Raw genomic sequence first — 23312 nt, 5'->3', positions numbered from 1 at the left:
CTAAAAAAAAAAAGTAGAGCCCTGAGAGGGACTCATTGTATAGTATGATGTCTGTGAAAATGTCAAAGAAAATTACCTCAAAAGAGTGTGCGTCCTGTCATAACATTAAAATACATTGAACACCTGCATGTTTATGGAATTCTAAGTGTACGTGTGTTCATCTCCTGCATTGCATTTGTAAAAAAAGGACTTGATCACATTTTTAATCTGTAGAGTCTCCCTGAGGGTAAAAACTTAAAGTACTACCTCTATTAAATATGCTGTTATTATTAATGCCCTCCAAACAATATAAATATATAGTTATGTGTCAAGATGACATTAGTTTGCCCTTTGTACCACTATCAGGCCAAAATGAAAGAGAAATCAGAGAAAGCACATTAATGCTGCTGAAAGGATCCATCCATTCATTGTCGATACACCGCTTAATCCTCACTAGGGTCGCGGGGCGCTGGAGCCTATCCCAGCTTGCTAAAAGATGAACCATTTTAATTTTAGACACTTAATAAACTCAGTAAAAGTACATTTAAAACAACTTCAGTGTGCTAAATTCCTGCAGGTTTTCGGTTGATGTGTACAATGGAAGCTTAATTTCAAGAAAAGCGCTATTCCAATAACCTGAATGAATATTGATTATGATTAAAAAATAAAAAGTGACAGGATTCTGTCAGAGCCACATGTAGAGCTTTGGGTTGAACTTTGTCAGTGTCTGTGCCGTTAAAGATGCAGGGGGAGGAGACAAACAGCTGGACGGTGGAACTGCAGCAGCTCTTTACTTCAAACTGTCTCCACCTTCATGTGATGAACCGGATGACTGCAAGGAAGTTTCATTCTGCCAGCTGCTGTTTTCCTCTTAAGGTTTGCTCTGTAGAGGTACGTGATGGCTTTCTCTTTCATATTGTGTAAACTTGAAAGCTTCTGTAGTCATTATTACTCAGCTCAGTGTGCTACGCTGTTTTTGTGGTATTTTGTACCAATTTGTGAATTTTTAAAAATTCTTTTAAGGCGCCATTTTAAAAAAAAATTTATTGACATTTTTGTTTAATTGTTTTCTTTATTCTTTAATTGACAGTTGATTAACAAATGTATTGTATGAAAAAATAGTAAAAAGCGGCTCAGATTTCAAGGTGACACAAAATGTTTTATTAAGAATATTCAGTCTGTTGAACTGAGGAAAAGCAGGAACCACAGAATTTTTTGGAAAGAGTTTGGAATTTTTTATTTAAAAAAATGTATTGATCTCTTACATCTCAATAATATGATTTCCCATCTGTTACCTGGAAATAACTAATACATGGAAAAACAGAGATAGTGGACAGTAGCTCCAAGTATTTGCTGCCAAACAAAACCTTAAATGTTTCAGTTTGAGTGCAAAATATGTGAAAATGTGACTTTTGTTAATGTTAAAAATACACGAAGAGAAAAGTTTCTTCTAATAAGTTATAAAGAAATGAGAGTTTACTTTGGCTTATATTGAGCTTGTCTTTCAGTGAAATTCTGATTTTCCCTTTGAAACAAATATTGTTTATTATTAACTATCAGTGGCTTCCAGGTAACTTCTCTAGTTAGTAAAATGTTATAAAATAGTCATGTATTAAATGTTAGTATAATTTTAATATCACAGTTTTGAGCATGTTGTTTTATATTGTTGCACATTTAAATTGAAGTATTACATAACATCAGTAATAACAATAATAATGATATTTTGTAATAGTAATAATAATATTTTCTAATAATAGTACCACTAATACTTGTGTGTGTTGGATATTCACACCGCCCCTTACTTCAAAGTAACTATAGTTCCTACCTATTTGCACATAAATGTTTATATGTGAAGTATGGCAAGCAACTCTTTGATTGTATTTACTTATAGACCACCATTTCTTCAAAAATAATTTTGAAGGATGGCTGGCATTTTTGTAAAGGTGTTTTTTTTTTTTTTCTTGCTATGCATGTTATGTGAAAACATGACATATTTCCTTTTCAACATATAATGAGATAGAAAATCAAAATGTCTCTTCCTAAATCCATTTACTGGTAACTTAAAATAATCCAGCAACTCTTGATACACAATGATAGGAATACATAGACATTCAGGCTGTGACTCAGTAACTTGAGCTAAAGGAACAATTGTTTATGTGTTTGTTTGTTGGTTGGTTTCCTGCCTGTTGCCTCAAAGTACAATCCTGTCCATCGGATTGGCTGTGCTCCGTAGTCATAGATGTACCACACAGGCCGGTGACACGTGTTTTCAGGATTAAAGAATGTGTTCACATGTTGCATGTGTGAGTGTTGCTATACAGTGAGCACAGCACGTTTTGAAGATTTTCTTAAGAGACAAGTGAATTTCCCACAGTTCATCTGGTCACATCTGGACAATGCCTTCTCTAAGCCTTCAGGCAAATACAGTCAGTAATCTTTTCAAATCCATCGTGTTCCTTGGTGTTTCTCAAATTAATTTGGAGGATTAGCGATAATCCCAAATGTGCAATAAATTGCAGCAGTGACTGAGACACTGATCAGCCCACTTCAGATTGATGAAACCTTGTGTTATGCTGATGACAACATTTGCTTTTAGCACATCATTATAATATCATCACAGCTCTACATAATCTATCGGGCATGAATGGATTACTGAGTAGGCCTACTGGGCACAGGATCAGGGGCCCGAGGAGTCTGGGGGCTCTGGTCCAGAGCCTTGTCTGAAGTGAGGATTAATGTTTGTTGTTGGAAAGTCATTCAATCAACCGTAAAGACAAAGATGTTTAAAATTCCTCAAAACAACTACAAAGAGTTACGAAATGTCAACAAATGGTCAAACAGAATCAGAAAGACCAGAAACAGTAACATACTCATGGAAAAGAGATGCAAAATGAACACAAATTATATACAGATGGGCTGCAAAGACAAAAAAGCCTCGAAAGGATGCAAAATAGCTGCAGAGAGACACAAAACAACCACAAAAAGATTCAGAATCACTGGAAAGTTATGCACCCAAATGTTGCACCAACAAATGTATTTTTGCAAGTTAGATAGTGTGTGGGAGTCTGTTTGAACCTGAAATACATGCAAAAGGACAGCAAGGAGACACTACTAGATGCAAAATGAACCCAAAGAGATACATAACAACAGCAAAGTAGCATCAAAGGATAACAAAAAGGCACGAAACGGGAAACAAAATGACCAGGAAGCAAAATGAACACAAATAGAGGCAGATTCACTGCAAACAGAAACGAAAGCACCTCTAAGGACCACTACAAGATGCAAAATGGCTGCAAAGAGATGCAAACCAAGCACAAAGAGACTCAGACATGACTAAAAAGATATGGATACCACTAAAAAGAAATCCATCCATCCATTATCTATACACTGCTTCATCCTCACTTGGGTTGTGGGGGGCTGGAGTCTATCCCAGCTGACTCAGGGCGAAGGCAGGGGACACCCTGGACAGGTCGCCAGTCTGTCGCAGGGCTACACTCAGAGACAGACAACCAAGCACACTCACATTCACCACAAAAAAGAAATGCAAAATGAAAATATACAAACGCAAAAGACAAACAGAACGACCAAAAACACATTAAAACTTACTAAAAGAGACACAGAATGACCACTAGTACTAGAATAAACACATCAGCTTCATTTGTACTCATGAGAGATGCTGTTACTGACTCCTTTCTTTGCCCGAACAGAAACCTGGAGAGTGATCCACGTCCCGAAGACGCCCAGCAATGACCTCCGCTGTGATCTGCAGCAGAGAGACGCTACAAAACATTCAGAGCAACAATCACATCAGGAGCGCCATCAGGATCGAGCCTCGCAGGAACTCCATCCCCCCAACGCAGACTCTCACTGCCAAACATCTTCTGGCGTATCTGCCCAGACCTCAGTCAGGATCCGTCCGTTACTCTCCCTACACCTGCAAGGTACAGATTTCTGTTGTTCACTGAAAGTCATCACTTGTTCTTTACAGTTGTGTAGGCTGAGTAGAAAAATATGTCCTAAAAGTAGAAACAGTGAAAGCATAAATGTAAATTGTGCTTTTCCTAAGCAAATAAAGCAAACACAAAGACACAAACCCTCAACAGAGAACCTCAAAGTCACCAGAAAGTTATGCAAAATGTACACAAACAAATGTAAATAGAGCTAAAGTCACTGCTAGGATACACAAAAGGACAGCAATGAGACAGTAATAGATGCAAAATAGCTACAAAGAGATGTAAAACTACCACAGAGACATAAATTAACATTCATTATGATTCAATGCAACACTGTTTATAAGGTATAATGAAGCTACATAACCTTTTAACCACCAGTGACGGTATTCTGTAACTGTAGCAAGCTCTTAAACCATTTAGAATAATTAGAATTAAAAGATGTCTGACGTTGGTCTTAAATCATTTGATGTTTTTGCTGCTAAAGCTTTGTTTGTTCATGTGCTGAGCATCTGTGTATTTGCACAAAATAGGATCTGTAGCGCAGACCATATCCACTGAACTGAAGGTATTCTTGAGAATCTGGCAAAAGACGTCCACATCACAAATATCCACAGCCTCATTTATGTGTCACTTTTGAAAAAAACTACAGAATGATGCAGCTTGTGAATCTACACAACTTTTATTTGCATTTCGTAACTGTTATCCACTCTTATCTGTCCTTTCAGGCTGCAGCTAAATCCACTGTTGCTTCCATGATGCTCCCAAAAAGAGGTTCTCTAATGACCAACTTCAGCTACGTCAACGGATCGTCCCTCCCACCATCCCAGGAGCCGTCTCCCTCCCAGGCCCAGAGTCCAGGCAGCCAGTCCTCTCAGACGTTCGCTCCGGCTAAACAAGAGCTTCCTCAGCAGCACATCGTCCAAGTAGCTCCTCTGGAACCAGTAGAGGAGACCTTGAAACCTCAGGGCTCCAATCGCAGCAGACAATTCAAACGTTTCGCTGTCAGATGGCAGTCGAGGGGCTCCACCAGCAGCTTCCACAGCTCTGAGAAGTTACGTGGTGCAAAGAGCCACAAGAAGCGCTGTAAGCTGCTGGGCGACGAGCACACGTTACACGTCGCCGCCAGCGCCCAGCGCCAGCGTTACGTCACCAAGGATGGCAAGTGCAGGGTCAATCTGGGACCTATTGTTGACAAGTATCGCTTCATCTCAGATATTTTCACCACATTAGTGGACCTCAAGTATCGCTGGTTCCTTCTTGTCTTCACTACTTGCTACATTCTCACTTGGGTGACCTTTGGGGGGATCTACTTCTTTGGTGCCTGGTTGCGTGACGACATCGCTCACGTCGACGACCCCGAGTGGAAGGCGTGCTATGAAAACGTCGACAGCTTCCTGTCAGCGCTGCTTCTGTCTCTGGAGAGCCAGAGGACAATTGGGTATGGCTCCAGGATGGTGACGGCGAATTGCCCTGAAGGCGCGGTATTCCTGATGATCCAGTCCATCGTTGGCTCCATCATCGACGCTCTGATGGTGGGCTGCATGTTTGTTAAAATCTCCCGCCCGCAGCAGAGAGCCCAGACTCTGATCTTCAGCAAGCACTGCGTCATCTGCGAGCGCGACGAGAAGCTGTGCATGCTCTTCCGCATTGGTGACCTGAGAGAGAGTCACATGGTGGACGCCAAGATCCGTGCCAAGCTGATCAAGTCCAGGCAGACCAAGGAGGGCGAGTTCATCCCACTGGAGCAGTCGGAGATCAATCTGGGCTACGACACTGGAGGAGACCGGCTGCTCCTGGTGGAGCCTCAGACCATCACCCACGTCATCAACGAGAGCAGCCCCTTCTGGGAGGTGGGGGCCAAGCGTCTGAAGAGGGAGACATTTGAGATCATCGTCATCCTGGAGGGCATCGTTGAAGCATCAGGTTTGTAGTTTTAAGTTTTGTGCTGACACAGCTGCATTTCAAAACTGTCTTGAAGTGAGAGTTGTCCAACAGTTAAATTGAACAGCTGTGAAGGGTGTGCATGGATGGAAAAATGATGCTTGATGTCGTGGATACAGCTTCGCTCTGTCCTGTCTGACTCTCTTTCTGATTGCTTAGTTTATATATACATTATTTTTTAGAACATTATTTGTGAGCATTTGAGCCTTTATTGCAGAGTAGTTGAAAAGAGACAGGAAAGGTGGGGAGAAGAGAGGAAATATCATGCAACAAATCCTGCCATGGGTCAGGATCGATCCATGGTAACTGTATCTGGGATTTTCAGCCTCTATTCATGAGGTGCTGCTTTATATTTAAGCATCATCGAGCATGTAGTTTGTGTGTTGTTTCTGACCAGTTGTTAGTTGAAATCCTCTCTGGTTGTTTATTTAGAATTAAAGGTATATATTTAGACATTTTTTTCCGTTAACATAGTGCAATACTGCCTAAGAATGAATTAGATGTGTCTTTATACCTGTTGTTTCCTCTGAAATATGCAAATCTATTAAGCCCCTGTCTCTATTTACATCCACATCTCTCTGTGTGCTACAGCTCGAGCACACAAGGTCACCTAAAACTCTGCTCAAACACTGCAAAACTGCTCTACTTTACACCATGGAAGGGTGCAATACTGAAGTAACTGAGCCCCACATATTCTGAATAATGATACATAAAGTCTCATCCTGCAGGTTGAAAGTATTGATTCTTTAGATTTGCTACGTATGAAACCCCAGCAGTCTGAATTAGTGTTTTAAGACTGCAGTTTCAAGAGGAAAATGCTCAGCCATGTTGTTGACTCTCTTATTTTACTCATCTTCTGGCATATGAAAAACAACATATGAACACAGTAACAAGACAAAAAACTTGTAGGGGTTTGTAAAAACTGTGATTTAGTTGCAGGACTTTACGCTCACTGTTAATTCCTGGGATGTTGAGAAGCTTATTGTATTTTCTAAACAATCACTGGGAAACCTGACAGCAACAGAAGGCGTCTTTAGGCTGCTAAGCTGAAGTGATTTGACTGCGTTTGAGTTGTTGCTTCCTGTAATGTTTTTTTTTATACTGTATGCGGGACAAAGCAACATTCGTTTGGAGGTTTGATTATACACTTTGGGCCAATAAACAATCTTTATGGCATTTGTAGGGTCTAAACCATTGTAATAATATTATATTACTTACCATTTCCTTCATTAACTAATGGTGAAAGTCTGCTGCATTTGGTAGGAGCAGTGTCAGTCGGGTCTGATTTAACCAAGTTTGTCCAGCAGAGTTTCACACCAACAATGCTGAACAATAAACCCAGAGGTTACTGTTTACTGTCTGAAACTACCTTATTTTAGTGTTTTTGACAAGTTCGATTTTTGTAATTAATACTGTAAAACAAGACCAGACCATGTTCTTGAAAAAGCTGCATTCATACGGGTTGAGAATGTGCAAGTGGGGATGGAAGGCCAGAAATGGAAGGGATAATAAATTTGCGTAGGTCACTTAAAATGCAGCCTTACAGTATGTATGTAGTGATTAAATGTAATTCACAATAATTTATCTGTTTTGGGTTTTTTTCCCTAATAACTGCTTTTGTTTGTGCTGCAGGTATGACATGCCAGGCGAGGACATCCTACACAGAGAACGAGGTCCTGTGGGGCCACAGATTTGAGTCGTGCATTTCTTTGGAGAAAGAGGCGTTTCGAGTGGATTACGCTGCATTTGACAAAACCTTCGAAGTCCAAATGTCTCCACTGAGCTCAAAAGACAGAAGCACAGAAAAGGACCAAGAAATTGGGTTTTAGAAAATGAAAGCATCTCTTGTTTACAGAAGCTGAGAATGGACGCTGGTTGCAGTAATCTTATCTGTTTTCTCAAGATGGCAAGTTAAACATGTGGCAAGAAAACAACAGGTGAACCAGAAAATGACTCTCAGCACCAACCGCCAACCACGACCAATCGCAGCTTCTGTACCTCTGTCTGTACAATAGTATTTCATAAATGACTATATCGTCATCATATTCATCAACATTAATCTCAGGGTAGACATCTTTTCAGTTGTTTTGCTGTTAATGTAATAATATTTGCAGTGTGGTTTTAGCATAATATTCCATTTGAGTCTGATTTAAAGAACCTCAAGTGAAATCTTTTGATGCAGTCGGCTGAACTGGTGATTTGGTCAGTATCCACAGCCATATCTCTCTACCATATTCTGGAAGTAACTTCAAAATGGAACAAAACCTGTAACAATAAGAAATGTTAATGTTATGCGTATATTGTATCACAAAATGAAAATAAACACCCTGTTAAACCTCGCTGTCTGTGGTCTTGTCTGGGCAGTGAGAACCAGCGGCAACATGGGGAAAAACACTCTTGACGCAACGGTCCATGTGGCTTTTTCTGGGTGTTTTAACTCTACCGTCTTCATTCAGGCAGTGAAGCTGTTATTTAACATAACAGTGGAACCAAATACGTGGTAACATCAGCGAAAGTTAATGTATAAACTTAAAACACTTACTATAGAGCAGAATGTCCCTGGCAGTGTTTTATCATCGCAATACTTCACAAAGAGTTGGACAAATCGATGTAAGTTTAGGAATTTTTGTCAGATGTTTTATCAGCTATGTTGTCAGATAACTACTGTCAGATAAATGTCAAGTCACTGGTAGTTATACAGTCAGTGCTTTCCACTACAGTACAGCAATACAGTATTATAAAATGTGAAAATATACTAGACTAACTTAAATAATAGGCTTAAAACCATATATTATTTAATAACCAAATGTAACTAATTTAAATGTTAGAAAATTGACTCTATGGTGCTATTTGCTATATAAATTTCCCTGACTAATAGTATTTTTATTTTATATATATATATATTGACCTGGCTAATTTAAATATTATGGTTAATCCTCGATAAAATTACATTAATTTACCTGAATAAGTAAATATCACACTTATGACCCTACAATATTATATAATATGCACATTTCCAACATGAGTAAGCATTTTGGTGACAGGATATGAAAATAAAAATCCTCCAGTAAGGTAGAAATATCTGAAAAATATGTCAATAAAGTACTGTAATAAATGTACAATTTAATTCTACTTCTGAATATTCTTAAATTAAATTTGATGTAGACCGTTTTTGGTTGATATTTCTCATAGACGATGTAAAAAATGGTTCCTGTCGTCCCCCAGCAGCTCTGTAGGGGACGCTGACTCACGGAAACGTGAATGTGACCGCCCGGAATTCCACTGAAGAAGAAGTAATGTCAGCAGAGCAGCATGATGGGATATGAGAGTCCTCCGGCGGCGCGCTGCCGCCATGTCACCGAGAGAGAAACATTTAGCGCTGCTCTCTGTTATAGGCCTGGTTAGTCTCGCTTTTTATTATATTCCTACGTTTCTCTACGCGACCTTAATTCTTGCAGTTTGTTGTTTTGCTTGTTACTATCACAGCGGCGAACCTCTTCCCGCCAGGTTAGGCCCGAATCCGCGGGGTGGGCTGAGCGTCCTCGGCGTGCTCCGACGCTGGCTGTGGGGTTGGGGGGACACCGGCGTGTCGGTGGGCGCCCGGGGGAGGACGAGGAGCAACAGCAGCACCAGAGCCGAGCTCCGGGAGACGGAGGGACACTTTAGACAAAGCCTCGGGGAAACTGGGATTTATCGAAGGGAAGCTTTGGCGAGTGACTCGTTTCTTTTCAGCCCCCGGGATTTCCTCATGGGGAGCTACATCGGGAAGCCCGAAAGCCCAACTGCCGACCCTGGGAGGCCGAGGCTCGGGAGAAACCCCCGAGAGCAGCTACGGGAAAAGCTGTCCAGACCCAACCATGCTGTCTACACTCCGAACAGGAGGCTTTCCTTTGCTGGGTATGTTCATGGAGTCAAATCACGTTACAACAACGTTAAGCAGGCGGCGGAGCTGTTGGCGTCCAATAGATAAACGTTCAGCTTCTTGGCGGGTTTTAATGATTAACTCTTGAGCCGTTTGAACTGTTTATCGACACACACTCAAAAGAAAACACGCTTTAACTTGACGAAAAGCTGTATACATCTACAAGTTAAAGGAAGTCCCAATAGTAGTAAGATTTATTGTAATATACAGCACAAGAAGGGCGATCTATCATACATCATCCTTTATGTACTCAGTATATATAGGATATATATTATAAGTTATAATTAGAACCTTGTCGTAAATACCAGTATTGTCAACTTGTTTGCTGTTGTAATGATTGTATACTTAGCTTGTAGTTGATATGAAAGATTGAAATATGAAAGAACTAGAAAACATAACTGGTTTTGGTTTTTAATTATAGTTAGTTTACTGGTTTAATAACTACACTCTAATTTATTTTTGAAGTACAACATTGTAGGCTTTACACTGAAAAGAACAATAAAGTCATGTGTATTTAGTCTCTAAAATGCCAGAAAATCATGAAAACTATCCATCAGTGTTTCCCAAAGACCAAGATGAGGTCCTCAAATGCCTTGTTTGGCTCACAATCCAGAGATATTCAGTTTACTGTCTTAGCTGCTTCGAGACACCAGTAAATATTTCCAGTTTAGTAGCTGGAGTATTTTTTATTTATTTATTTTTTACTTTTTTCAGTTTAAAAAGACTCTTGCATTTTGATTAAATTACTAGAATAGTTAACAATTAGTTTCTTAGTTGACAACTAGTGGTATGATTGCCACTCTAGTTTGTTCTATAACTTATTTGTTAACCTTTAGAATATGAATGTAGGAAATGTAATCACATCGCTTTTTAACTACTTTTAGTCATGTCTATTTTTGGTTTCCCGTCGTATGTGTGCTACAGCAGCCAGCTGCTAGGGCTGAACGATGTAGTAACTAATGTGTTTATTTTTCACTGAAACAAATAAAATAATGCTAATGTCATTTTTGCTGCTATCTGCACCCAACAAGCATGTTCCGTCATTTCCAGAGGATATGATTTGTTGGCCAGGCCATCTCTGTTGCACCACAATTCTTAATTGGTAATAGTACTTTTGTGACACAAGTAACCTTTATCACAAGTTGCAGCTCTTGCCCAATAGTGCACTTGACTATAATGCGGTTTCAGTAATATTGCGAGAAAGTGTTGAGTCTTAAGGCAGTGTGACATCTCAGTAGTTTTTGGTTTCTTTATTTCTTTATGACAGTAAACTGAATATCTTTGAGTTGTGGGCAAAACAGCACATTGGAGGACGTCATCTTGGGCTTTGGGAAGCATTGATCAATATTTTTCATCACAAGGGCAAATGTAAGGGGGGAAAAAGCAGCAATTTAAGCTACAAAACAACTTTTTATGATGTCTAAGATGTCAACTGTGGTAAAATGTTTGCTCGTGATGAAACCATCATTTTGAGTCCTACATTTCGATAGACTATGCTGGTCTAACATTGTGTGTGGAGATGGAGGGCAGAGTGAAATGGTGCAGTGCTTGGAAAAGTTAAATTTAGATGGCTGGCAAACATGTTACCATTCCCGGCAGAGGGTCAGTGGGACAAAAAATACCTTTGAAAATCTAAATACAGATTTTCACCAAGACTTTGTGACCATTATAGAGCAATATTGAAAGAGCAAAAGCCACAAATTAGGCTCCATATCATATAGATGTGTAACATCTTTGCTGTATTTTTTATATGATGTATTTGCAGGGAGCCACTGGGCGCAGTGGGCAGGTTCACCATCACCCCACAGCGTCACTACCCCTTGCAGCAGCCGGGCGTCTCATCAGTAGGAGTCCTGCCTCCTGTCAGATGGGACGGTTTCAGAAAGAAAAACATCCTCAGCCCTCGTAATTCACCGGCTGCCCTCAGCCCTGTCACCGTCAAGATCGCCAGGCCCGACCACAGCAGCCCCAGGTCTCTACAAATACTCTGCATCACATCACTGTGTACTGTTTTCATTGAATGATCACAAACCATCACCCTGAGTCAGATGTTGGTAATAATAATGACTTAGATTTTTTTAAATGAATTGTGCAGTAATGCAGCTTCAGAATCAAGCTGCATCTTTTGTATTAATGTCCATACAGTCATCTTCCAACATGGTTTGTCTTTAAGCTATGAATGTTAAGTATTTCTTGACACCATCAACTCATGAGATTGTTAACGCCACAAGTAGTTTTTTATTGAACCACAGTATATCTTTGCAATATGTGTTGACTAATATTGTCTCTGGTGCTTTTTAAAACCCTCATTTGTGTCTCAGGGGTCTCTGGTGGTTTTCCTGCTTGAATGTTAACACTGACCAGAGCTGCACTGTCTCCTGTTTCTGTTTTCAGTTTGGACCACCTGAGTTGTGCAGGACTCTCCAGGGCCCCTGCAGACCCCTGCTCCAGAGAAAGCGTCCTCAGGGTGTTGAAGGAAAGCCGCAAGAGAGAAGTGGAGGATGAGGACAGGAGCTTCATAGCTGAACAGAAAAGCAAAAGAAGGTATCAGGCTGAAGCAGAGTCTGAAAGGCAGCACATGAAACACTCCATTTATATTTGCTCCATGGTGTAGTTTGGTCACTGTGTCTTATCAATTTCATCTGATTGCTCCACAAAATTGCAACTCACAGAAAGTATACTATTACTAGATATATTTTGGCTTTTTTGTCCCTCTTTATATGATCCACTAATGTGCTTATACACTTACATACCTGCTTCTTCATTTTTATTAAAGAGAAAAGGTGTGAGCTTGGTTATTGTGGCAGAAAATCTTGACAGTCTCCATTTTGCCTCTATACCCAGAGGATCTTATCTGAATGGGAAATAACAAGAGCCAATGCACACAAAATACTTTGCAAAGAGAATTGCTCTGTTAGACAAAACAGTACTGTGAGAATGTGTTGATAACCTTCTGATGTTATAGAACAAGTAACATGGTAAGTAAAACTATAGAAAAGTAGCCTACAGATGTCTTCAATTCCCAATTGGTATTTTGACAAAATATAGACAGCACGTTATACGAGGTGGACCTAATGTGGAACATGAACACAGTAATAAAGCTTTATTGTGGTTTTTAGGCAACATCTGCCCTGTAAAGTTGTGAAGAACATGAGAAATATCACTGAAACCCCAAACAGCACAAAGAAGCATTATAACTGGTCTGGTTTAAGAGAATGTCTGACCCAGTTTTTAAACTGTTCTGTCAGTGATTCTACAATTTCATGCCATCATCACACTTTTGATAGTATCTTGTGGTAATTCCCTGCCTTTTTATTTTATTTCTGTTACTCAGTAAATACTGAATAGAAGCAGGACAAATCAAAATATCAGTGTTTGTCTGAGGAAATATCAGTTATGCATTTTCTCCAAATCATTCAGCTCTACTTCATACCCTGGATTCCTGCTTTCAGTTGACTGAGATCATGTTTTCCTTCTGTTTTCATTTGTCAAGGCGTAATGACAGCGGTGGAAGTGCACACTCTGCATTTGAGCCTCTGTTGCCCAACGGAACGCCATCACAGCTGGTTCCTAAGTGAGTCAAACTGTTCTGAAGCAGCATCAAGCTGTTGGATCTTGTCTTTGACAAGTCCACATGTGAGCAAGTGTAGGTGTAAATGTTTTCCCTGCCTTTCTCCAGACCAGGAAGCCTGAAACGAGGGATGACTTCGGTAGCGGAGGAGTCCATCATGAAGAGATCTCGCACCTCCTCCATCAGCTCCGGCAGTGGGGTCCATGCCCCAAGAGGAACCCCGGGCTCCAGAAGAAACGCTATTCAAAGCTCCTACAGCTCCACACTCGGCCTCAGCCAGGTACCACTAACCTGTACAGTAATACAGTATTATAAAATGTGTATCACAGTACACATAAGGATGTAAAGGACATAAAGAGGAGCTGTGATGCTTTAAATCCATGTTTGCTTTCACAGTGGAAGAAACCGTCAGCACCCAGCTCCCCTCTTTCTAGCCCCGGATCATCTCGCTCTCAGACTCCAGAGGGAGCCTCCAAAAGAGCCAGGTACATCTCTGCTTCCCAGCCACTAGTCATCGACATTTCACGTAATATTACAGTTTGTAACCTGTGATTTTGTTACCAGAGAGGACGATGGACAGTCTCCCAGCTCAGCATCCTCAGTGAGGTCGGAGCAGATGGCCTCTGACAAACCTCCTGTTACTTGTAAGTCTCATTTATGTAAGTCTTGAGTAGTTGAGAAAAGTTCTTCAGGCCTCAGATTATTTAAGTCTAAACAACATTAAGAGGACACTTTAACTGATAATTAAAGATGCATAAGGCTACTTTGCCCAGCGGCCATTAGAGGCCACATTGATTGGACTTCATTTCCACAAAGTGAAAGTCATTTCCCTTCTCGATCAAGAACCTATTTTTATTTCTAATTTTCCAACATAAGGCTTCCTCGACTCTAAACCTACTGAATAGCTGCAGTATCTCTGTATTAGGCTTTTAACATGAGGTGCGCACTTTGTCTTTTGCAGTTTCAACATAGTACCAAAAACTAGAAATCTCACGTTTCTCCCCCTGATGCAGTTCTGTTCCTTCATCTCAGGGTATCTGCCAATAAGGAATACTCATCTGTGTACTTTAGACTGTGCAGTTCAGGTCAAGGCCTTAACCTCTGGGCCAGGGAGTTATTTTTATGGAAACTAACATGAGGGCAGGGATTTACTGTGACACGAAAACTGAGTCCACTGAGCCTAAATGAATGACCAAAGTAGGCATTGGTCAATCCAGCACGTCGGATCAGTGCATCCCAAACCAAAACTTTACTGAGACTGCAATTTCCTTGGATGAAGAATCTAACTTTAAATATTGGACAGAGCTTTAGACTTACTTTACACATACTGTCTGTTATGTGATGATGTTGCAGCCAAACTGACTCCAGTCCCCAAAGTCCCAGTCCCTACCTCAACAGATTCTGCTGGTAGTGGTGGGAAGAGGAAACGGAAGATCCAGCTGGTGTCCAGCCACCGGGATGATCAAATCTCTCTGGTAAGGAGTGCTGCATTCTCAGAAATCACTAGAAACACTCGTTCACACACACAGATTTCTCTGTTTCACTGCTGGTATTTTTTCGTTGGCAGCCTCCACCTCCCGAGCTGGGCTACACGATCACTGTGAAAGATCTGGATGAAGAGAAGAAGGCTGCCATCAGTAAGATCCAGAAGGTCCTGGAGACGCCTGGTGAGTAGAAGCAGCCACAGGAATAAACTATTGAACCTGTGCTGTTGGATGCTGGAAACCTATATTTACACTTACAGACTTATAATCAGTCATTTCGATATTCACAGTTGTCACATGGAGGAAAAATCTCTAAGCCCCCAGCCTGTCTGTAATCTTTGTCTTTATATGTTTTTATTTAGCTTCAGAGCCAGAAAAGTCTGTGTCTCCTCCAGCCACCACTTCCACCCAGCCTGCCTCCTCGACCAGCTCAACCACAACCACCACCCTGAGCAGCCTTCTGGCAGCTCCTCTGCCCACAGCTTCCACCGCTGCCATCCCAGTCATCAACCTGGATCCCAGCCCAGGCAGCAGTGTCAGCACAGCCCCAGCAGCCTCCAACCCACTTCTGGAGGCTCTGAAGATGAAGACCGTTGCTCCTGCTAGTTCCACACCTGCTGCCATCACAGCTACAGGTAAGATCACTGAACCCAGTATACATTGAATCCAGAACCTACCATATATCGCATGCTTTTGGGATTCTTACATGTTTTTCCCACCACATTCGTTGTTTCTGTAGTGTCTGCATCAACCACACCTGCACAACCCAGCAGCCTAAACCTGAAGGTATCGACTACAGCGGATGTTCCACAGCTCCCTCCTGCCTTCCAGTCTCAGTCCTCCTCTGCTGGTGTGGAGCAGCCGTCTGCTTTTACTCAGGTGCTGGCTCAGGCGTCCAAGGCTTCCAGCAGCACTCCACCTATAGCAGGAGCAGGCCTGTTTGGGCTGACCAGCCAAATCAGCACCCCATCTGCTTCTTCAGCCTCCAAGCTAATCACTGCTACTGCTGCTCCAGCCAGCAGCTCTGCGTCTCTCAGTACCACCAACCCTCTGCTGACGTCAGGTTTCAAGCCCATCTTTGCCGTCACCACCACACCCTCAGCTACAACAGCTTCAGAAAGCAAACCTCCTGTACAAAATTTCAAGCCCATCTTTGGAGAGGCCACTTCGGCTGCTGGCTTTGCACAGCCTCCATCCCTCACAACCACCAACCCAGCCTCGACAGTTTCTTCAAGTAGTACATCCTCAATATTTGGGGGATCAACAAGCAGCACCACAGTCGCTCCTTCTGTTTTTCCTGGCATGACCATGACCAACACCCCCACTGGCACAGCGTCCACAGGCTCCATCGCCACTACACAGCCTGCAGCCCCACCTGCTGTCAAATCCCTATTTGGAAACTGGTCCGCACCATCAACAGCAACAAGCACGAGCTCCACAGCCTCGGTGCAGGTTCCTAATACAGGGAGCACATTTCAGTTCGGAGCTGCTGCTACCACCACTACTGCAGCTCCAGCAGCTGCAGCTCCAGCACCAGCAGCTGCCCCCTCTGCTGCCACCACAGCCTCCAGCAAAGGCACCTTCACATTTGGTGCCACACAGCCGGACCCTCAAGCTGCTGGCCAGACGGTATTTTCCTTTGGCCAGACAGCACCCAACCAGAACACAACCACTGCTTCATTTGGAGGCTTTGCCATGGCTAGCACACCCTCCACCACTGCTGCTGCCACCACCCAATCCACTTTCGCCTTTGGAAAGTCAGCATTTGAAACGCCAGCAGCGCCGTCAACCTTCGGTTCGTCAGCTGCGCCACCAAAACCCTTCACCTTTGGAGGCAGTGGAGCATCGTCTACCCCTGCCACTAACCCCGCCCCAGCCCCGTTCACTTTTGGGGCGACTACTGCCACCACAGCAAGCACCTTCGGGACCCCAGCTAAACCAGCATTCGGAGCCAGCTCCACTGGTTTTGCTTTCGGTGGCACCACAGCTCCTTCAGCTGCACCGCCAGCTGCACCAAGCTTCGGTGCAGCGACCCAGACTCAGAGCTCCGCCTCAGCCACCTTCGCGTTTGGCAGTGCTGCTCCTCAGCCGGCTCCCTCCGGTCCTGCTCCGCCAGCAACCAGTGGATTTAACTTTTGTTCTGGTATGCCGTGCCCACAGTTTGGAACACCAGTTTCTAATAATCCTGCACCGCAGATGGGAAGCTTCAACTTTGGGGCTGCTGCTACTGACAAACCAGCTTTTGGTAAGGACTAAACACAGATTTTGTTTGTTTATTTCTTTACTGAACAATATTTTTGGCTTGCTGAAATATTAAAACTTGAGCATGTCATTTGCTGATGGCTAATACCCAAACAGCATACTGGATTAAAAAATATTGGTAGAAATCATTCTCATGATCTCATTTTGATTCTTGGTTATAAATAAAAAAAAAGATGGAACAACAGACCATTCAAAACTTGTGCTTTTAGTCCATTTGATTGCAATATAAAGTTGGAGTTTAGCGAACAAAAGAAGCAGATATGGGTGTTTCAGGGTGTAACTTCTTTTTTTTTTATTTTAAGTTAACTGCAATCATTTTAAGATGGCTTTTGGAATTAAAACTTGAATCTTATCATTGTCCACAACACAATATGGGTGCAGGGCGTCTATGTCCTGCTTACTGTACCGTACACTGATATTTTGTAGTTGCTTGGAGAACTAGTTTACTTTTTTTTCTTCTTCTTTGAATTGTATTTAGATGTTGTGTGCTGCTTTCTTTGCAGGGACGTCAACTCCATCCTTTGGCCAGAGCGCTCCTGCAGGTCCAATTCCCTTTGGAAGTCCTGGAACTCCAGTCCAAGGCTTCAACGCTGTTCCATTTGGTAGGTCATGAATGTACTTTTTAATGGAGGTGGTGGTCTTCGTGCCACAACTGTTAAAAGTAACAGTAGACATTACAGGAAACTATGAGCAGCTTCTCACTGGGGTTTTCTTCACTCCTACTGTGTCTTGCTGACCAAATACCTCAAATTTTGTCAATATCTTTTTAAGTGGTCACCCAGTAAAAAAAAACACATTCCTTCTCACAAACTTCCTGCTGACAGATGTTGCAAATTGATTTTGCAATAACATTTTTCAAGCCTCGAGATTTAAAATATGTGATGGAGTATTACTACATGAGTTACCATCAAAGGTATGATTAAATTTGTAAAATCATTGACATGACAGGTCAAACTCTGGCTTAGGTGTGCTACACATTGGACAAGGTTTGGCTGTTAAATAATGAAGATTGGTTATGTTAAACCAGAGCCAGCAGCCTGAACAATGCAGTATAGATTGATCAATTTGCAGCATAAACAACGCTTGAAAATTTAAATCTGCTCAAATTAAAGTGAATTATAGCACTCATCTTATTTTTTTACTGGCCACACCTCATATATTGCAGATTGCAGCCTTTGCCATTTGCCAATTTCCTTTTTTTTTTTTCAAAACTGTGATTCTGATTTGAATTTGATCCATTGTTCAGCCCGAGCTGTCACACCCGTGTTTATTGCAAGTATTTGGCAACGACAGTTTGTAGTGGTAAAAATTGTGGCTGTGTGAAGTTATTTACTGCTGTGAGGCCACAGTGGACACAAATGCATTCACAGCTTGATGCCGTCAGTGCTGTTAAAGTGGTCTAAAGCAGGCATGAGGATTAACAGCTTAACTTTGAAGGAGTGTTTTTGGCTGGTGCTACTGTGGGTTTTGGCCTTCATTGTTTACGTTCCTCCCTCTTGCTTGAGCTTTACACTGCGGTCATTAACTGATGAAGCATTGCTTTGTTGCTTGTTGCTAATTGTGCGCAGAACACCAGAGCATGAACGCATGACAGTCCAGACGATTGTATACAGCCAGGCTGAAACTACAGCTGCTGTGAAATGCAGAGTGGCTTGATGCTGGCACTGTTAGCACTCTTTCACGGTCAACTCCAGTGTTAAGGTTGGCTGAAGACTCTGGCTCTGCTTACTGTTTTGGCATTCAGTGTGATCGCCAAGTTAGAGAAGCTCTGCAAAGACATCCTGTGCAGCCCAAATTTTCTGAGCATGCAGTTTGGAAAAAGAAAGAACTGGTTTTTTTTTTTTTTTTTTAAGTGAAGCTTCAGTTCACTATTCACCCTGTTAAAAAAATTAGGTCAGACACACTGCATACTAAATTGCAACCTTTGGGATTTGCTAATTGTGTTGTTTCAAATTGTGATTTTGATTTGAATTTTTTCAGCCCAGCCCTCAGCTAATTACAATGCAGAACCTGTTTTAAATACATCACACTGAACATTCAGTTCCACCCTGTTGGATGAGATACAGGGTGTTTCCTGTATCGAGGAATTTTAGCCACACCTCAATGAGATTTGAGCTGGCCCCAAAATAAAAGCACCACAAAATGACAAAAACTGAGAATTTACAAAAATAATGAGTTTTGTCAACTGGGATTTCTTAAGTATATTAGACATTTTTGATCATCACATGGTCAGAAATAACAGGAAAACACAAGGATTTCTGTATAATAAAGCAACACTGCCTCATTGCCTTTACTGTACACACTTGCTGTCATGTGAATTCTCTCGTTCTGAGCAGAAGAAAAAAATCCCTCAGATAGATATTAGAAGTATTATAGAATGAGTAGTAATTACACATTCCAATCAGGGCTGTGTAGTGTAGCTGAAAATTGTATCATGTTGAAATATTTTTTAGTTGATATAAATTTAATATTTTTAATCTGACATTTATTTACACTGTTTACAAGTTAAAGGCATGAAGCATTCATCCTTCATTTCAGGTTTGACACTGGCCAAAACAGTCAAAATGATCTAGCTGGTGAAATAAAATGAACCAGTATAGCCTAAATACAATCACTTTGCCTTCTAACTACAAAAACGGTAGAAAATGGTTTAATGTCAATTGCCTTCAATCCCTACAAACAGCTATAGATAACTCAAAGAGTTCATGTCAATATGCATCTACAAACACACACTGTGCAAACAAGAAAAGACAGAAGAAGGGAGTACAGAAGTACAGAAAGGGTGTAAGGCTCCATCATTACAGGGTATGACGTTTATGAGTCAGGGAGGAAGCACAAAGGGATTTGTTAATGCAACCAAACTTTGCAACTTTGTGTTTTACTTATGTGCTTTCATGGCGGTTAGAAAGTGATGCATTGAAGTGAAACTACCGAATATTGTATTAAACATTTTCTTGTTGCTGTCGATGAAGTGTCTATTTCTGGTACAAATCACTATCTCTATATTGCCCACAACTAATCCTAACACGTGTTGTTTGTTTTATTCTCAGGGTCTCCAGCTACTCCCTCGTTCTCCATCGGGGCCGGATCAAAGCCATCCGGAGCTCGGCAGAGGCTGCAGGCTCGGAGGCAGCACAACAGGAAGAAGTAACCTGCTGCACGAGTCCAACACCGCTTTCAGAGGACTTCAGCTGTTGCTGCTACGGCTAATCTGGCTAACATTGCTCTGTTCTAAGCCCAACATCCCCCAATCAGGCCGCCACCTCTGCTTCCTCCCCCCTCCCCCCCTCCAGTGGGTGGTGCTGGCCCAAAGCATTGTGTCTGCAGAGGAGTTAGAAAGAGCACACCAGCTTGCTGAGTTCATGCTGCCTGGATGACTACATGACCCAGCGAGGGAATGTAGCAGCGAGGAGAGAGGATCCATAACGATGTACTATACTTGAAGAGAAAAGACAATTGAATTCAGAACAAAAGCATATCCAAAGTTCTTTTTCCTTTTACAGTACACGAACACTCCCATTGGTTCGTCTTAAGGAGAAAGTTGAGTCAGGCAAGGACATGGAGCCTCGGCTCACATTTATTTTTTTACGTGAAGCGCTCACTGGTTTGTATGTTACCGAATATTTGAGTACATTCTCTGAATAGGGTGAAACGCACAGTTGATTCAGACAAGGTACACGACACTGCAGTGTAAATGTAAAGTTATGAGACGTTTGCATTTAAATTATTTTTTTAATTGGCTCTCTGACCCTGTAAATGAATGATGTGTTTCTGCACTTAAAGGGCAACTTAGTAAATGTCTTAATGTAGTTTGTGCAGACCCTCGTGTTCTTGTTTCATACTCTTTGTCATTGCAAGCATTCCCAGAGTCCTCCTGTGGATGGCCTTTTTGTTTTTTTGACAGTGATTGCCAACACTGGTGTAATTAACAGGTCAGTATGTGATTGGGACGACTACTCTTGACTTGTGCTGACAAACCAAAGCCAACTCATCAACTTCATGCCTGTGAAAAGAATCTGTGATCTCTATCTTTAAATCCTGAGATGTGTGTGTTTGTGCCAGACTACCTCTCTTTACTCCCAGGCACTGAATCCTTGTTAATTCACTGAAAAATAACAAATCTGACAGACGAGTCCACTCAATTACACCTTCAACTACTGTTAACACAGATGTACCGTAATGAATAGTGCGTTTTTTTGTTTCTTTTTAAGTATCTGCACAGCAACACATTATCCCCACTGCTGAAATAGCACCGTTACAGTAGATTACTTCACATTAACATCAGATTTACTAAAAATACAGTCTGTTGAATTGGGACCCGTATCTGCTTGGTAAATACAGAAATTCTCATTGTGATGCAGGGATTTTTGTTTTTTTGGGGTTTTTTTTTTTGGAGGCTTTTTTTGTCAAGCAAACATGATCAGTTGATGTCAGCTGTTTTATCAAGATGACGTCTGTTCTCAGTAATAATCACCTCTTGTGAAAAGTGAGCAGTATCTGATGCAGTTTTTGATGGTCAATTTTGAATTAATAAAACCGTTTTGGATGTGGATGTTCCAACAAGAACACAGTGAAACCTTCAAGTTCTCGTTCTGCTTTTCTACCATGAGACCACTGAAGTGACCATTTAGTTGAGCTGAGCAATGGCCTGACTGGATTAGATATTTATATTAACAGTATAGTTTTTTTTAGTACAGTACAACAAGCAGGGCTGAACAATTTCAAGAAAATATGTAATTGTGATTTTTCTGCGCTATAATACTTTAAAACAGATTTAAAATGTGGTGTATCATTACCACATGAGAGGCCATCAAAGTATGAACTGTTCTACATTCTAATGCAAAGATGAGAATTTAAAACTTCAGATATGTATTTAATATTGTCTTTAAATGGCAAAGGAGATAAAATTACCACAAAAGATAAATAAATGGCAAGTTGCATTGTTTTCCATTTTGATTCAAACTTGATCAACTGTTCAGCCCTAAAAAGAAGCTAACAGTACTTTTTAGTGCTGTTACATAGTTGTAGGAAACAAAGCAACTTGTACTGCATCCAAATATCTACAATGTTAACAAAAATTTTTTGTAGTTTTTTTTTTCTTTTGCAAAGTATTCAACAGTTCTTTTTTTGTTTTCTTCTAGCATTTTTCCCATACGCAGAAAGCAGCTTTCCCATATCTGTGCATTGTCATGAATATAGCATTCCTTTACTGCACACTGAAAAACCTGCATTTTTAATGAAGAATTAATGAATTACTTTTTCTGTGTGAACAAACAAGCTCCTTAAAATCTGCATAGAATTAGTATATACCATTGAGTTGGGTCACAGTGCTGTCATTCATTCTGCTGGATTTTGTCATTTTTTCTTTTAGTAACTTCTGCAAGTTCACATTTTAACGTCTCAAACCCTCAACTATCAGCTTTGTTTAACTTTTATTGAAACAGGGAAGGGCCACTGAGCTGTCTTACAAGGATCGCTGATCACAATATATAAAACAAAAGCACACAAGTCCAAATCAATAACAGACCGCATCAACATAAAGGACAACCTCTGTTTAACGGAGATGGCTTTTCAAGTGATTAAATGGTATTAGCTTTGTCTAACTTTAGCAATTTTAGCAGATTAATTAAAAGCTACTTTCTCAATCTCAATATTAACATGTTATTGAGGACCAAATAGTCTCATGTCCTCTTAGAATGTAAAATGCATCCATAGTTGAAGCCAATAAACTGTAAGGTATTTAGAAGAACGTGCAGATCAAAACTGTTGAACTAGAGGAAAAATATGCACACCTCACCAAACATTAAGGTTGCAAAGGTCCTGAATTTAGTACTAAACACACCCTCATGAGTTGCAGTGATTCCTTAATACATCAATCTGATTGACCGAAATCTGCAGCTACTTTGAGATCCGATTTATCATTTTGATTATTTTTCAGTCAAAAGTTCTAAACATACAGTGGTTCCAGGTGTTCAAATGTGAAGATTAGATGTGTTTTCTTTGTTAGACTGTCGTTAAGACTTTTTGAACTTTTAGTATTTAAAAAAAAAACATGATGTAGATTTGTATTTTCATTCTAATAAAGTATTTCAGTATCTCTACTTATCACAGTTGAAGAATCAGTTTTAACCACGTTTTTAACAGTAACACACTCCGGACCAGCAGGTGGCAGTAAGGGCTCTTATGTTAATTTATGCTGC

At 41.0% G+C, this 23312-nt stretch overlaps 3 protein-coding genes across 3 annotated transcripts in view; all 3 read left to right on the top strand.

The window, feature by feature from the left end:
* Nucleotides 1-4065, top strand: part of LOC103360248 (AP-2 complex subunit beta) — a 38539-nt gene extending 34474 nt beyond the window's left edge. The window contains exon 23 of the transcript XR_520345.1: nucleotides 4055-4065. The gene's annotated coding sequence lies outside the window, so the exon portion shown is untranslated. The remainder of the gene's footprint in view (nucleotides 1-4054) is intronic.
* LOC103360250 (potassium inwardly rectifying channel subfamily J member 6) lies at nucleotides 804-8212 on the top strand. Its single transcript, XM_008285936.1, has 4 exons — nucleotides 804-870; nucleotides 3687-3920; nucleotides 4658-5855; nucleotides 7506-8212. Exons 2-4 carry the CDS (start codon nucleotides 3726-3728, stop codon nucleotides 7700-7702), a joined length of 1590 nt encoding a protein of 529 aa, XP_008284158.1. The 5' UTR covers nucleotides 804-870; nucleotides 3687-3725; the 3' UTR covers nucleotides 7703-8212.
* Nucleotides 8213-9195: 983 nt separating this feature from the next.
* Nucleotides 9196-21692, top strand: pom121 (POM121 transmembrane nucleoporin). The gene is made up of 13 exons (XM_008285931.1): nucleotides 9196-9770; nucleotides 11561-11767; nucleotides 12190-12339; nucleotides 13289-13369; nucleotides 13475-13646; nucleotides 13763-13851; nucleotides 13931-14010; nucleotides 14720-14841; nucleotides 14934-15033; nucleotides 15213-15485; nucleotides 15590-17095; nucleotides 17616-17714; nucleotides 20163-21692. Exons 1-13 carry the CDS (start codon nucleotides 9196-9198, stop codon nucleotides 20261-20263), a joined length of 3555 nt encoding a protein of 1184 aa, XP_008284153.1. The 3' UTR covers nucleotides 20264-21692.
* The last annotated feature ends 1620 nt before the right edge of the window (nucleotides 21693-23312 follow it).

The sequence above is a fragment of the Stegastes partitus genome, unplaced genomic scaffold (assembly GCF_000690725.1).
Source record: "Stegastes partitus isolate 25-593 unplaced genomic scaffold, Stegastes_partitus-1.0.2 Scaffold423, whole genome shotgun sequence".
Taxonomy (NCBI): Eukaryota; Metazoa; Chordata; class Actinopteri; family Pomacentridae; genus Stegastes; species Stegastes partitus.
Note: the sequence above shows the minus strand (reverse complement) of the source record. Positions and strands in the feature narration are given on the sequence as shown.